Source organism: Typopeltis vanoorti, chromosome 3 (genome assembly GCF_054136105.1).
Source record: "Typopeltis vanoorti isolate ZY-2024b chromosome 3, IOZ_Tvanoo_1.0, whole genome shotgun sequence".
NCBI lineage: Eukaryota > Metazoa > Arthropoda > Arachnida > Uropygi > Thelyphonidae > Typopeltis > Typopeltis vanoorti.
Genome location: NC_143551.1, coordinates 100,367,445 through 100,383,790, shown reverse-complemented (window position 1 = coordinate 100,383,790; position 16,346 = coordinate 100,367,445). Strand labels below are relative to the sequence as shown.

Here is a 16,346-nt window from a genome sequence, read left to right as displayed (position 1 = left end):
TTTTTAATTGGAATGTCAAAAACAGAGGCTTATTCTTTTCAATATCCAGAGTAAACTTAATTTTAGGACGACATTTGCTGAGACAGCCAGCCATAGAAAGCTATCTATAGGATGGCAACTCATATGGATAGACATTTCCACACCTCTCTTTTTTCATCCTCCTTACAAAAATTGGGAATTATAAGTTTAAAGAACTTTGCCACAAGAATAATCAAATATGAAACAAAGAAAGATTAACTCAACTTTTATTTCACCATTTCCTTCAAAATGGCTGCTCAGATCTAATAAATAAATTACTCTTCTTTCAGAAAATGACTTGTACACCTGCAAAATTATATAAAGGCACCATTTTCTTGCATCCCCTATATATTGGTAGGGGTTCAAAATATATAGCAAGATATCTAAAAATGAGTTAATATTATAACTGCTTTGAAACCTATTCATATTATATAGAATTTTCTGTGTTTGCCAAACTATGGTATATTTGAAAAACATCTCGAGGTATACAAGATTCCATGTCTGCAGCAAAGTTTACCTCAGATAGACGTCGAGTATAAAAGTGGTCTCACTGCATCACAAAATGGATTGTTGATTTGCTTCAGTGGCTTATTTGAAAGACAATCTCTTTTCAAGGAATCTTCTGTTGATATGATTGCATGGTACTTTAAATAGGAACCAGGGGGCCTCATTCTTCATGAAATTTGAAAGTCTCTTGTATGTCTGTGCAAACTATCAGCAAAATTATATTGTTTTATCCATTACTCAACTGTAAGCAAACATATTTGCATGTTGTCAAGCCATTAAAGAGCTTCTAGATATGATCGTGAGCCCGTGGAACTGCTTTGGCAATCTGTTGAACTTGGATGGAGTTAAGCTTTTCTCTAGGGTTATTGTCGATTTTCAGTAGAGCAGTGGCAAATTCTGTATAAGAATGTAGATATGGTTCAACTCCAGGGCTTTTCTTGCATATTTCATAGCTTCTAGTACCGTCTGGCTGAATGTTCCATCCTTAGTCTGGTGATAATTGTGGTTATTTCTCTATTTTCATTAATTTCACGCTTCTTCTTGATAGTTTGTTTTAACAATCTTATTTTTGTGACAGATTTCACATTAGTTAGTGGTAGTGGATGTAATTTTTGAAGCGAGTATCTTGCTTCTTTGGCTAGTCTGTCTGCTCTCTTATTGCCTTCAATATTTACATGGGCTAATATCCATTGCAGTGTACAGTTGTTAGATGCTCATGAATTTCCTGTGTGAGTTTTGTTTTAACATTTTTAATGCTTCAAGTGCAGATTTTGAGTCACTGTAAATGTTATTAGCGGATTAGAGAGATAGAACTTTAGAGTTGCGTGTATGGTAATTCACAAGTGAAGTATCTTTATGCTAGGCTACTTGTATATAGAATTACACTGCTTGGAAAGAACTCAATGGATACTCCAAGGGCAAGGTGCCATGTAGCAAGTTACCTGTTTGTAGCTGATATATACAAATTGGAGGAATGTGATGCTCCCAAGTCAGTGCAACTGTGTCCAGGTGAAATGGCTGCGAGAAGGGAACTGACAGTGTGAAAGATGCATTTTAATAGAATGCCAAGTTGCAGGCCTATCTGTTCAGTAAATTGTTGACAAATTGGGCCATCCCAGGTCAATAATCAGTGATGCCATACTGAGACAGAAGTGCAGGAAGTCAAGCGCTACTCACAGTGAATGATCCACCATATTTACCAACTGTGACCATAGGGTGCTATGAAGGATATGTAAAAACTGCCATTCATCAGCCCACATTGAATGTGTAATCTGCACAAAAATATTCAGAACCAAGGCTCAGAATATGGGTTTCCATGGTAGGACCGCAATATGCGGCATCATCTTCAGTGGTGTAAAGAGTATGTACAGTGGGATGTGGAAGCTTATGAAGCTGTGTTATGGAGCAATGAATCAGGCTCCCCCCCCCCCATACCAAGCAGATAGACAGATACCCTGTGAATGTCCTTACCAGAGTGCATAACCTCAACGATATTTGGAGGTGGCAGTGTGATGGTATGGTCCTGTTTTTCCTATGACCTTCGTGATGTCACCAACATTGAATTGAGAGGTATGTGAACATTCTGGACAATGCAATGCATTCTACTTTGTGGTGTTTCTACAGAACTGACCACTCTCTTTCAGCAAGACAACGGCCATGTTATAAGGCTGCTGTAACTGCATGGTTTATGTCACCACACTTGACTGGTCTTCACAGCTGTACTGAACATGTGCCCTACAACAGTCCAGGACCTCATTACATGTCAGCAAGATGAATGTTCCAAAATTCCCATCGATTGTTATTGTACACTTGTGGAAAGTATGCCCTATAGGATTGCTGCGGTCATCGCTGATAAAGAAGGTCCTACGGAAGGTGAGTGCTGTGGCTGTTTGTTCCTCACACTATGGTGTCTGTTGACTTCTTTCCAAGCAGTGTATACATTTGTGTTTATATAGATACTGCTTTAGTATCCCATAATGCAAAGCATATGTCCTAAGGGACAGGAGAGGGAAGGGTGGGGGGCTAAGAAGGTTGAATTAATGCAGCAGTCACATATTTCCATATACAAGTAGTAAAAAGCTGTAGCACCTTATTATTAAAATACGCTGGAGCAGAGATAGAAAAAAAAATTATTTATTCTTTGAACTCTAGGGACACATTCTAATACTGCATCATTTAAGTATTTTTTAAACACTTCCCATTCAACAACTGATACCATGAGACAGAACCCAGCATACTCCTCAGGTGGTCTTAATTTCATGCTTTTTAGTTACAAGCATAAGCAAATGTGAACCTTTAGTGTTTACACTTGGGTAAGTTCCTATTGCAAAATGTTATTCAGTTTGTGCAACAGCTCTAGTACTTCCTCCTTGTACACAAGTTTCTTCATTCAGTGAGTTAAATGTTGCATATACCAAGTTGATAGCTTTTAGCAAAATAGCAACTCATTGGTTGAACAATCTCTTCTGCATCAGTCAGAGGCAAAGATAGAGGTGTGGTCTGCCCTGGGTGGCACCTTGAATCTTTTTGACCTTTTGCAGTTAATTCTATAATATGGACTCGAGAACTCAGTTCAAAATATTGTAATACTACTGCGAATTTTCCTCACAATTGCTGTAAGCGTTTGCTAGTTATGAGTTTTTCTAAATAAAATTGATTTAAGAATTACCAACATTACTATGAAATAGACTTTGCCAATGTCATCAATGATTTTGCTAACAGAAGAGCAAGAAAAATAGCATTTTAGAATGTTGAGATTAAAGTTTTACTTCAAAAATAAACAGTGTTTTAATTTATTTCCCTCTACGTCGTTTTGACTTTTTTTTGTATTTTTGCTGTGCATTGAGAGGGGCGCCAAACTCAGGGACTGCCCTGGGCAGCCAAAGCTCTAACTACACCACTGGCATCAGTCACCCACATACCATCTGCATTCAGCAGTTGTTCTTTCAAATTCATTCTTTCTTTCATTTGCAGCATAATAGAATTATTTAGGTTGTCTTTAACTTGCAGAACAATTTCTTTCCATATTCAGATTTAACTTTCCATGCAACACACGACTCCTCTGGCCTGTTGTTTATAATTATCAGAACTGACATCATCCTTATGCCCACATTATTCCTTCCACATCTCTTGCTTAATTAGATTACACATCCATTTCACTCCTACTCTATTTATTCTTTTAACTCTAGGGACACATTCTAATACTGCATCATTTAAGTATTTTTTAAACACTTCCCATCTAACAACTGATACCATGGCACAGAGCCCAGCATACTCTTCAAGTGGTCTTAATTTCCTGCTTTTTAGTTCAGCATGTAATAACTTTTCTGAATGGAACATGCATAAATTGGCTACTTCCCAAGTAAGTACTGTATATCACTGTCACCAACCAGAGGCAGAATAGTTGTATCTTTAACCGAAACTCTCAGATGAGCTGTCTTACAACAGCTCAATAAATTGAGTTTCGTTCTTCTCATGCTATTTTACAGGTTCCCATTATGATTACTCTTTTTGCACCCATTGTCTTTATTTGGTGATGCATCTCTTCATTACTAGCAATCAATCCACCAGGTCTTTAACAACACCCCCACTATGTATTTTATTGTTAGATTTCACCTGACACCAGATGGTTTCAAACTCACTGCTGTATGAAAAACTGTTAGTAGTATTGCAGTCATAGGTTTGAATTCAAGTCATCTGATATCATAAGCAGCACACTCTTTCTCTCCTATCCTTTCTAAAAATATTATACCTTTTGGACTCTATACCAATTAGTATGCTTCTGATAGCTAGGTCTCACTAATGCCTATATAATATGAGGTCCCAACATATTAACCAAGGCAACAAAACTCTACCTACTCCATTGTTTCCAATACTCCTATCATTCGTGTACAATAAGCTTCCCGAATCCTTTTTTTTTTTTGTATACTCGTCTGTATGACACAGTTTAACAACTTGGAAATGTTTGTTTTTATCTAGTTCCTTACTTAGGCAGGACATCTTTACATATGCTTGATAGCTCCACACCGGACAAACACAGATTCATTCTTTCTTCATAATCATTTCCACCATTAACACAGTTATCTAACACTGTAGCTTTTACACACAATTCTCATGCTTCTTCCCATCATAATTCAGTTTCCTTGACTTTGTTAGGTCTCATATCAATAATTTTTCAAGACTCCTGATGCCAAACACATTCAAGTGTAGGCTGTGTCCCTCTTATGCAAATCCATTCTTCCATCAAGCTAACAATTTCAACATAAAATATGCTTCCAAGACTTCTGCAGTTATTTGCTCCATTAAAGTAGCAATATCAATATTTTGTCAAAGAATATTTGAGTTTGAATCCCTTCATTAGGGCTTTCAATTTGAAAGTAAGTTAAGTTACCCAGTCTCATGACAGGTAGCAGGCTTTTTCTTGTTGCAACATACAAATCAGCTGAAGAATATATGCAGATAGGATTAACTGTCCTATTGTAGCATTAATTTCTGTAAAGCCAAGTCTGTTGGCTGTGACAAGCCATTCTGAGCCTATTACACATGAGAATGGTAAAATATATTATGTATTTTTTTTTAGAATATTTTTTATGATTCTAAACATGCTTATTGCTTTCTTTCCATTTTTCAACATTGACTGCATTGATTTGGACGCATGATTCACCACGATGGATGTAGTTTTAATTTTCACTAATCCTCTTAATAGAATGGCCAGTTACAAAATTTCTGCTATATATACATACCATTTTAAAAAAAAGGATGATGAATTTCTGTGGACAAGTCTATAGTTTGTCTGCAGAAGCAGTTTTAGCCACAATGCTTATTCAACAAAAGTTCTAAGCAGTGGTGGAGCTAGAGCTTTTGTCGCCTGGGGCAGTCCGAGTTTTCTACTCCTCTCAACAAATCCATTCACACCAAAAAATACTACATAAAGTCAAAATAGGGAAATAAATTAAAACTCTATATTCATTTCTGAAGTAAAACTTTAATTTCAACATTTTAAAATGTTATTTTTCTTGCTTTTCTGTTAGCAAAATCGTCGATGACATTGGTGAAGTCTATTTCATAGGTAATGTAGGTAATTCTTAATCAATTTTAATTTAGAAAAACTCCTCTCACAACTAGCAACATTTAGAACAATTGTGAGGAAAATTTGCAGTAGTGTTATCTTTTGAAATGAATTCTTGCGACTGTATTTTAGAATTAACTGCAAAGGTTCAAAGTGCCCCCCCCCAGCTATACCTCTGGTTCTAAGGCCCTAGTACATTGCCATAATGGTTTATCGCTGCTGACAGAACACACTCTAATCTTTCTTTCAACTTAATGGACCATTTAGGTTTAACGCTGCAATCACTAGCTTTTGCCATTGGTCTCTGGTGTAAAGTGTTCATCCAGCTGTCTTGAGTCTTTCATTACCGTCTCCATCCATCGTATTATTCAGTCTTCCTATGGGTCTTTTCGTGTTAGTTTTATTTGTAAGTACTTGATTGATTACTGGTCATCTACTTTCCAGATGTAACCAAACTACTTAGTTTTCTTCCTTATAAATGATAAGACAGTGTTATATACTGTCTAATTTAATCAAGACAAGTAAACCTATGGGTCTTATCATAAACAGGAAAAGACCAAATATACGTCCATTTCAAGGACCCATCAAGACCAATCTGACTTGATTGTTGATAATTATATCTTTGAGCAACTGGATAATTGGAACTGTCTAAGAGTCAATGATATGCATCAAGAGATTGAAGAGAGAACGAAGAAGGCCAATCATAGATATTTTGCAACTCCTGATGTCTGGAATATTATCAAGGAAATTCAAAGAGAAACTATAAGCTATCTATGACAATATTAACCCATGGCTGTTAAACATGGTCAACAGCAAAATACAATAATAGAAAATATCACATTTGAAATCCTGAGAAAAAATCAAAATACTGGGCTGTATGTATATCTTCATTTATACAGCCCAGTATTTTGATTGTAAGATGGTCTAAAATTTTTCCTTAGGCTTTCAAATGTGATATTTTCTATTATTGTCTTTTGCTGTTGACCATGTTTAACACCCATAGGTTAATATTGTCATAGATAGTTTAGTTTCTCTTTGAATTTCCTTGATAATATTCCAGACATCAGGAGTTGCAAAATATCTATAATTGGCCTTCTTAGCTCTCTCTTGATGCATATCATTGACTCTTAGACAGTTCAAATTATCCAGTTGCTCAAAGATATAATTATCAACAACCAAGTTGATTGGTCTTGATGGATCCTTGAAATGGACATATGTTTGGTCTTTTCCTGTTTATGATAAGACCCAAGGATTTAACTAAATTTATTATAGTCTTACCAAGTGAAAAATAAACTTTCACCCATAGGTTTACTTTGTCTTGATCAAATTAGACAGTGTATATATAACAATGTTCCCATTTATTTTCATCCTCCTTTGTTCATTTAAGTCTCTGATGACCTTTTAATAATAGATTCTCCTTGGCATAGTCCAGATTTTATTTCAAAACTTGATTGTTCCTGAAGGATGTGTGGCAATTTTAGAGTCTCATCATTTTTATAATACTTTGGTACTGTAAAAAAGTTTCATTGCATTCAAAAGTGTATTTTATTATTCATATGCTTTTTTTATAGTCTGCAAATACAACAATAACAGTCAGTGACTTTCCCTTGCAGAAAGCCACACTGATACTCTCCTATAATGTTTGAAGCATATATATTAATTATTTTCTAGATCAGTGTATGTACAGTATTTTTGTAGCAAGTGTTCAAGAGAGAAAGATATCTCTATAGTGTTACTGGTTATATATTTGAAAAAAAAAAAACAGCATATTTATCAGCTGCAGTTCATAAATATCGGTTGTTAAGGATGTTCCTCCAATTTATAGAAGTTCCGCTTTAATTTTACTTTTGCTGGTTGCCTTATTTCTTAATAAGGCAACCAGCAAAATGGTTGCCATTATGGGTTCTTCAAATTGACTTGTTTTAGTCTATTTTTCTTGGTTAATTAACTCTCCTTGGGTGTTAGTATTTGAATTTGTGGTTTATATCCTCTTAAGTACCCCACTGCATCTGAAGAACCTCTGAGTTATTCATATTAGCATTTTCCTGGTTTTCTCTTTGTCATATATTTGTAGGCATTGCCCACAAAGTATTCCTGGTGAGATTTTTACAGGGTAGTTCACCATTGCTTGCCCCCCCCCCCCCCAATTTTATCCAGGCTCAGGACCTGCATATGGCCGGGACGCATTCATTACTATAATCCATGTGTGTTCACGAGACTGGTTTGCCTGTTCTGGGGGATGAAAAACCAGAGTTTCTGGGTGAACCCCCCTCACGAGACCAGATAAAGGTTCCTCACATCACTGACAGGAATCAGATCCAGGTCTTAGTCTATACTGACTGAGCTAGGGATGCTCTCCAGAGTATTTTGCTAATTAAATTTCTGCAGGTCCTATAATTCTCAGCATTTTCTGATGGGTTTTATAGCATTTTTAACCAAACTTATTATGTTTCTTTATAGCTTCTTTACATACACTACTAAACCATTGTTTTTTTTCCTGTGGTTTGTGAACCCAAGAATTTCTTAGGTTTAGGAAGTTTTGAATACTGTATTTCCTGCATAGTCTTCATTTTCACATTTTTCAATATCATACCGATTTAGTACTTCTGCTTCAGGTTACATCTCTCTCTTTGACAGAACTTTAGCCCAAAATGTACTATTACAAAGAAATCAGTCTGCATGAGCTCCCTGTACATACATTTTTTTTATGTATAATAAATATCGATTATTTAAACAATATCTCATCAATTACACCTTATCCATAAGTAAGAAATATTTATTCATGTATAAATTACCCAATAGTTATAATTATCCGACAAACTAAAATATCCCCTAATTGTGTTGAGTAGTGTATATAATGCTAACTGTAAGCCTTCTGGAGGATGCAAAATAATAGCTCTAATCCCGCTGTCATTACTAATGTCGTGCAGACTATCTGGGCCAATTGTTGGTCTGTATCTTTTTTTAGCATTAAAATCACCCAGTAAAGAATCTAATCCTTAACAGCTGTAATATCATTAAAAGTTAATGTAGCTTAATGTTAAGCTTTGATATGCATATCATCTACATTTTTTATAATACTTGGCATTTTAATATCTACCTAAAACAGCAAGAAAAGAATGTATAACATTCTACTAAACTAGTTATACTGTATTAAGTTAATACAGTAGATTAACTTAATACAGTATAAAGTTCATTAAAGATATTCTGTGAAATATGTTTAAAATTAGTTAATGTTTCTGTATTTGTGTTCCATTAATTAACATGAGGTCAAATTGTAACATATAATTTTGCTATTTCCCATAGCTATAGTTTTTATTAACATCAGAGTCAAGTTTAGCCCTTTGCATTTTTCCTTCATGGGCCCAACGTTCTTTAATTATAAACACAGCTGAGATTTGGAACAAAATTTAATGTTATATGCTCAATGTACTCCATGAAAAGGCATACTACAGTGTAAAAGTAAACATGATATATTTTACTGAATGAGATTGGCACAGGTAATTATTTGATAGTGCAAAGTGTTTTTTTTCTTTGTATATTGCCAATTGAATGGTGGAGATGGAGTTGTAGAGCAGGTGCCCTCCCTCGATGAGTCCTTTGACTCCCTGGAGGTGCCAAATAATAATAATATAAACTTTGTATCAGTTTATTTATTTAGATGTTTGTTCAATGGAATACAATACTGGATTATAATTAAACATAATTTAAATCATAATCATCAGTATTGTCTGCCAGCAAACAAACTGTTGCATTATCTACCACACAGATAGTCCATAGGCAAATTACTTCTTACTGGACTAGTTACTTTAATTTCCCATGTGCTTCTGTTGTTCAGCCATATAGTAACCTAATGAAGCACTTATATTAATCATTGACTGTACGCACAAAGTATGTTTATTAACAGATTTTTCATTATAGGTTACACTTATACAAAGTTATTATTATGGGCAACTCCAAGGAGTCACTCAGCAAGGGAGACCCTAAACATCATATTAAGAACTATCCAACATTTGTGCAGTATCTATCATACTTTGCTTTGAACTCATCGACAGCCATGGCACCTACAACAGACTCTAGCAACCTATTCCGCTCAATCACTACTCTCCAAGCAAAAAAAACCTAGTTCTAATACAGTTTGCTAACTATGCTTACTCAGTTTCCATGGACGACTAGTTCTCCCACCAACACACTGTTATGAAAAATTTCCTACGAATTAATCCCATAAAAAACTTTGTCTCAATCATATCACCCCCTTTTCCACCTATTAACCACAAATCTCCAACCTGTTCTCAGACAGGTCATTCCATTGACCTGCTACCATCTTGGTCACTGATCTCTGGATCCACTCCACCTCATCATCACCAAGAACCCCTGGCACTGAGATGGAGCCTTACCAAAGCTCAATAAAGGGGAACAGTAACCTGCTTGTCTCTGTTCATCAAAGTGTTCTTCAGTAATCTTCTCATCCCAAAATGCATAACCTTACACTTTGCCACATTAAACTGACATCCATTCTCCTCTATCTTCTAATTCTTATGGAAAGGGTCCAGTGACATGAAAGCTGCATGTGATCTGTTGTGAACAACTAGTAGGCTATGCTGGGCATAACACCTCCACCATTCTGAACAGTGGAGAGCATGAAGGGGGGAGGGGTAGAAAATACAACTTATTAGACCAGCACACCTTTTTTCACTCAAGTGTTCCCTGTATGCTGCTGGCAAAACTGCATTTAATGGTATGGCCAGTGAGGTGTGAGAGTTCTGTCAGTCTTCAGCTCCAGAATTTTGTATGTGTGGTTGATCTGGAATATTGTTTGTGTGCTCCCCAAATTGTAAAACACCATCCACTGCCTGTGCTCTTCGTTATCGGTGGGAAATAGGTTTGCTTATTTGTGTACATAAAAACCACTGTGAGCAACTGCCAAGGTGTGCTGTATTAGAAATGGAGACATAATTGTGCTATTGTTGGACTAGATACTTTAATATTTTCATCTGCCTGCAAGCGTTAAAATTGCAGTGAAGTTGATTTAGCAGGTTTGAAGCTGGACTGTGAAGGGATGTTGACCACTAGCTGCTTACATTTTTAGCCTACAGGAAAGGGGAGGAATGTGAAAGCTAGTACAGCATAAAAGTGCTCATCTGATCAGAAAAATCTTCACTTTTCTCACTTCTTAGGACAAGCTTCCACCTTTCAATTATCCAGGCATCTACCAGATGCCTGGATAATTGAGATTGTGGGTTATTTCCGACAAACAGGAAATCTTATTTTATTTAGCTGGAAGAACAAGTCTTATATTAAATACCATGCTAACAACACTAAACATACAGTTCACTGGAACAAGACAAACATTCTTCATAAGTCGTTTTCCTCATAGAACAGCTTTATAAAGAGACGTGTAACTTTACTTCACGTTCCAACTTAAACTGATCTGATGGTCCCACATTTATCACCATTTGTGGGAGATAGGAAAGATTAGCTGATTTAGAAAGTACTAACTTTCTAACAGATAAGCTTAGGTGTTGATGGTTATTCATGACTTATTTTTCACGTTATTAAGAACACCACAAACACCTTTATCACAAAGATGTTTTATTAATGCTTATATTTCGATTTTCAACTCGGCATCATCAGAGCACAACACACTTGTAAACGTGACAGTGAGTGAGTGAAACAATATAATTGCAAAAGACAAACCCTCCTGGGTGTCCTTTAGCACACCCAGGAGTGTATGAAGTTCCGTGTGACCGTGACTTGGCCTATTATGGGCAAACAGGAAGATCAGTGAACATCTGCCTGGAAGAACATGAAAGATACATTCGCTACTATTACTATGGCAAGTCAGGACTGGCAGACCACACTTTGGACATTCCTTCACACAGGATTAGATGGAGGAAAACGAATGTGCTATTTAGGAGTCGTTATAGATCTGAAAGATTATTTTTTGAGTCAGCAATGGCTTTGAAGAATTCTCCCAACCTTAACAAATATGGTTGCATTAATTTGCCAAAAATTTGGGAGACGGTTATCCTAAGAAAAACTCCTGGATAACTGCTGTTTTTTTTTTTTTTTTCCCCATTAGAGGGTGCCAAAAATAGGACTTTAGATCTTTTGTCTTTTGCAATTATATTGTTTCACTCACTGTCGCATTTACAAGTGTGTTGTGCTCTGATGATGCCGAGTTGAAAATCGAAATATAAGCGTTAATAAAACATCTGTGTGATAAGTGTTTGTGGTGTTGTTAATACCATGAAAAAGAAGTCATGAATAACCATCAACACCTAAGCTTATCTGTTAGAAAGTTCATACTTTCTAAATCAGCTAATCTTTCCTATCTCCCACAAATGGTGATAAATGTGGGACCATCAGATCATGGTATTTCATTATTGAAGTAACTTAAAAATGCATTAGTTTGACATTTTTAGCCACTTCCTGTTATCTGAAAAGATTAAATATGATTTAGATCAGGGTTTCTCAAACTGTATTCCACAAGAAGTTCTGGAATTTGTCATTTTAGTTTTCTAACCATTTTTCATGAATAAATATTTTATAGTAGAAATATTCTGAGGAGAATAATATTCGTGAATATGTCGAAAAGCTCAGATTCAGAACGCCTAATGACATCTGTGTATCGTTAATTTTCACATATCGAAACCTTTCAACATTTGGGAAAGGGAATACTGTTTATTGGTCATAAAAATTGCTGCAAGCGAATTATAACAATGGTGGCATATCCTCTGTTCTCAAAGCTGAAGGAAATGACATCTGTGTAGCAAATTCAGTGACCAAACGGCATATTTTTAAACATGGAAATATTCATGAATTATCATTAATTTTCACACATCGAAATCTTTCAACAATCGGGAAAGAGAATACTGCTGTTTATGACCGATCATAAAAATTGCCTGCAAGCTGATTACAACAATAGGTGGCGTAAACTGAACAAAATAACATCTGTGTTGCAAATGTTAGTGACCATTCAGCAAGGAAGTATAAAGAAAATTTTTCCACTGAAATTGAAAATCAAGGCAGTCAGTATCTGGGTCTCTGATCTAGTAATACTGAATACTTTCTTTGCGAGTTCGTATTGCAATGTGTAAGTGCTTGTTCTGAAACCGGAGTGTTGTGATTTTTTTAAAAGTAATAGGAATACAGATTTAAAATCTAATATGAATAAGAGACAAGGCACTTTATTTAATTTTGGTATTAAGAAATCGCTTATTGAAGGTGTTTGTGACGGAACAGATAGTGAGTCATTCACCTCAAGCCTACAAAGATTTCCAGGATGTACAAAAGGAGGGGAAAACTACCAGCACACAGTCTGCATTCACTCGTAATTTTCTCAGTATTATAAATCTCTAATATTATAAATATATTTGGTGATCAAAATAGGATATGTCAATGAAAATCAGTACAATTTATTGATGCTTTAAATTAATGAAAACATCAATTAAATCAAACTTTAATTGATGTTTAATTAATCATTAATTCATAAAAATCAGCTAAATTACCAATTAATTATTAATTAATACATCACAAATTCTGAAATTTTCATGGAACACCTTGGTTATTTTGTAAAGTGTTCTGTCGTAGAAAAAGTTTGAGAAACCCTGATTTAGATGACTGCGAGGAGTAAATCCTGCAATATGTATCTTTACTTTTCTCTAACAAATGCATGTGTGTTTGATATCTGTAACTAACAAAAGGATGTAAACCAGAAGGGTACTTAACTGCAGCTGTAAAGTCAAATAATTTTGGCAATATTTTAAGCTTTACTTTTTCTTCTTACACAAATAATACACCACATATTACTTGCATGGTCAAATATGTAAATTTTTAGAACAAAAATATCATAAAATTGAAACCTAAAACACATGAACACATAAGCAAAGGTTCTAAAATCTTCACAATGTATGTGAAAAATTATGAGCTCTAGATTAGAGTATTCAAATGTTTTGATGATATAAAAACATTTAACACATTTCAAAATAATTAATTTTAAATGGAACATTTTTCAATAGCACACTGATTACAATTCTTTGTAAGTAAATACTGATATAAAAATATGCATTTTGTAAAGAATATCCAGTAGTTTTTTTTTTTGTTACATAGAAAATATAATTTAGTATATACAAGTATTCCACAGAATTAAGGAATGAACTTCATCCTAATATTACAATTATATTTGTACAGTGGTTCATATCATTTACCTGTTTAACTCATCACAACTCTCGATACATAGAAGGTTTGGGAAGATATATATTAAGTTTTTCACAATTACAGATAAACAACCATCTTCACATTAAGACATTCATTTTCATAGAATAAAGAGATAATCAGAATGCAAACTAAATTCATTTTATATATATACTAAACCGAAGAATATTTTTTTGTTTTTAAGTTACCATGCTGTATACATTGTGCCTTTAGAGATAAGGAGCCTGGCAATTTTTTTTTCTTAAAGTTAATCTTATCATGCTCCTGCTATCAGATCTAAATCAAAACTATTATGTGTTCAGAGATTTAATCACACCAATTGTAAAAAAAAAAAAAAAATGATGACAATATAAATAAAGACCAAATTCTTTGGGTCTTATTAATACTAGAAATACTTGTTAATGTATTCAGAACATATTCAGAATTATTTCTGTAGTTTTCTAGCCCAGGTCACCAAGCAGATACTATCTTTACTTTGTAACCAATAGACTGCAGGCTTGAATCCCACTATGGCACATATTTTTAGGTAGGTAGGTTATTTTCACTGTATGATATGATACAGACTACCACATTGCTTACTACAGGACTCAAATGGCTTGGGGAAAATGTTTTGTCTTCAGAGCAGCAGTCCCAAATTATCTAGCCCTAAGTCTCCATAGTATTACTGGTTCCAATTTGAAGATATTAAATGTACCAAATACTTTTAAGCACCCTTCTGCATTTAAGAAACATCAGACAGTGCCACCAGCTCTTCAAGCGATGGGAACCACTTGGAGAGCAGGTTTGCATCACTAACATATCTAGAGCAGGGTTTTCAAGATTATGTAAAAAATACAAATTACATAAGTACTATGGGTACATTGGTACTATGGGTCATTAGTACCAACTAATGCCCCATAAATTTGCAATTGTTTTGTAAACTCATAGTTACAAAATTCTAATGCTTTCATCAGGTAAATTCTCTTCCCATGTGCAATTTCGAAAAAAAATTTTTTTTTTTTTTTTTTTTTTTTTCCCACTGAATGGCGCAGAACGTTTTCATTCATTTAATTGGTTCAGAAAGGGAGGATAGAAGTGCAGAATTTTCTAATTTATGGTTTAACTGGATGACAGCCAACTACAAGGTGCCTCTTCCAATACATTTCCTATCTACAAACCTGCTTTTGAGGCTTGACAATCAACATATTAAGTTGCTGGATGAAAAAAAAAAAAAAAAAGTAATACTTGGTCTCTACTCAAACACATGCTTCTCCTGTCTCGTAGGTTTCTCATTACCCACATGCAGAATGGCATCCTAAAATAATATCCCACTTGACCACTGACTGGCCACTTTCAGAGGAGTGCCATCACAGAACTGGCTTTTGTCCCTCTCAGTGATGTTGTGGAAACATTTGAACTGTTGTTAGCTCAGCTGAATGACGAATTCATAAAACTTGGGGATGTTGCAGATTATATAGGTAACTTATATACATGTAGAGGCCCTGCACATGGTTAAAAAAAAGGCTTCCACCATACCAATTTAGATACAGAATTGTGTATTGAAAGAACAATGGCAGTTGAAGCCAGATCTAATAACATGCTAGAAGGCTGTCACAACAAACTTAACAAAATAGTGAACACGAGAGTGTCAATGTTTTTGTTGCTGGATGAAATACAGCAACATTGCCAGCAAAGGTTGGTCAATTGGTAGAACTTCTGCTACTAATGGCTCACAAAAAGTTAAGCAAGTTTGAGCGCGGTTAGTAGTTGGAAGGGGTTCAATTGTTCGATGCTGTTGGCATACTCTCCCTCAATGAGTCTCTGGACTCCCTGGAGGTGTCACATAATAATAGTAATAATGATGCTGAGGCTGCTGTCCTTCCGGTTAACACTTGCCAAAGAAAGGCAGAACTATACAAGAAGACTGTAGCAAGAAATTAATAAAGAATGTAATTGCATGGTAGTGGTCAGATTCTACTATACCTAAAGAGTTTGGGGTACAATTTTGTTTTATCTGCATCAAAACATTTCATTTTTATGTGTTATTAATACTTCTTAAACAGACCTAACCAGAACATTTTATAATTATTTTATGTATAATAAAGTCTTTTGCAACTTGGCAGTTTATAATATTTTTTAGCATTTTATTTTCTTTTTTAACTTTGATCTAACTAGGTTGTCTCCCAGTAAACCTGTCACCCGTTTGCCATCAAACCCTAATTTATATACTGCAAGTGAGACAGATTGTGGAGATCAAATGGAAGTCACCAGAATATCTTAATCTAGAGATATTTGTAAACATGTAAGATATTAAATACTGCTTTAATATATGATTAATGTTGATTAAATATAAAGTGTTCCTTTGAGCTATGATCACAGTATAAGTCACATGAAATCTGAATCCAGACAGAGGGGGGAATGAGGGGAAACAGGATATTGAAATGGCTTCCTAATTTTCCTTCTTTGTTCTCTCTCCCACATATCTAATTTCATAAAGAATGTATGTAACAACACTGCTTTCATTTGCTTAGCTGATGAAGACAATTCTAAGGACTAA

At 34.9% G+C, this 16,346-nt stretch overlaps 1 protein-coding gene across 1 annotated transcript in view; it reads left to right on the top strand.

The window, feature by feature from the left end:
• The window catches only part of LOC150108422 (uncharacterized), a 96,953-nt gene extending 80,831 nt beyond the window's left edge, over positions 1-16,122 (top strand). Inside the window, exon 7 of the mRNA XM_090390775.1 lies at positions 15,965-16,122. Within this exon, the coding sequence (XP_090246901.1) occupies positions 15,965-15,979 (15 nt within the window). The 3' untranslated portion in view covers positions 15,980-16,122. The remainder of the gene's footprint in view (positions 1-15,964) is intronic.
• The last annotated feature ends 224 nt before the right edge of the window (positions 16,123-16,346 follow it).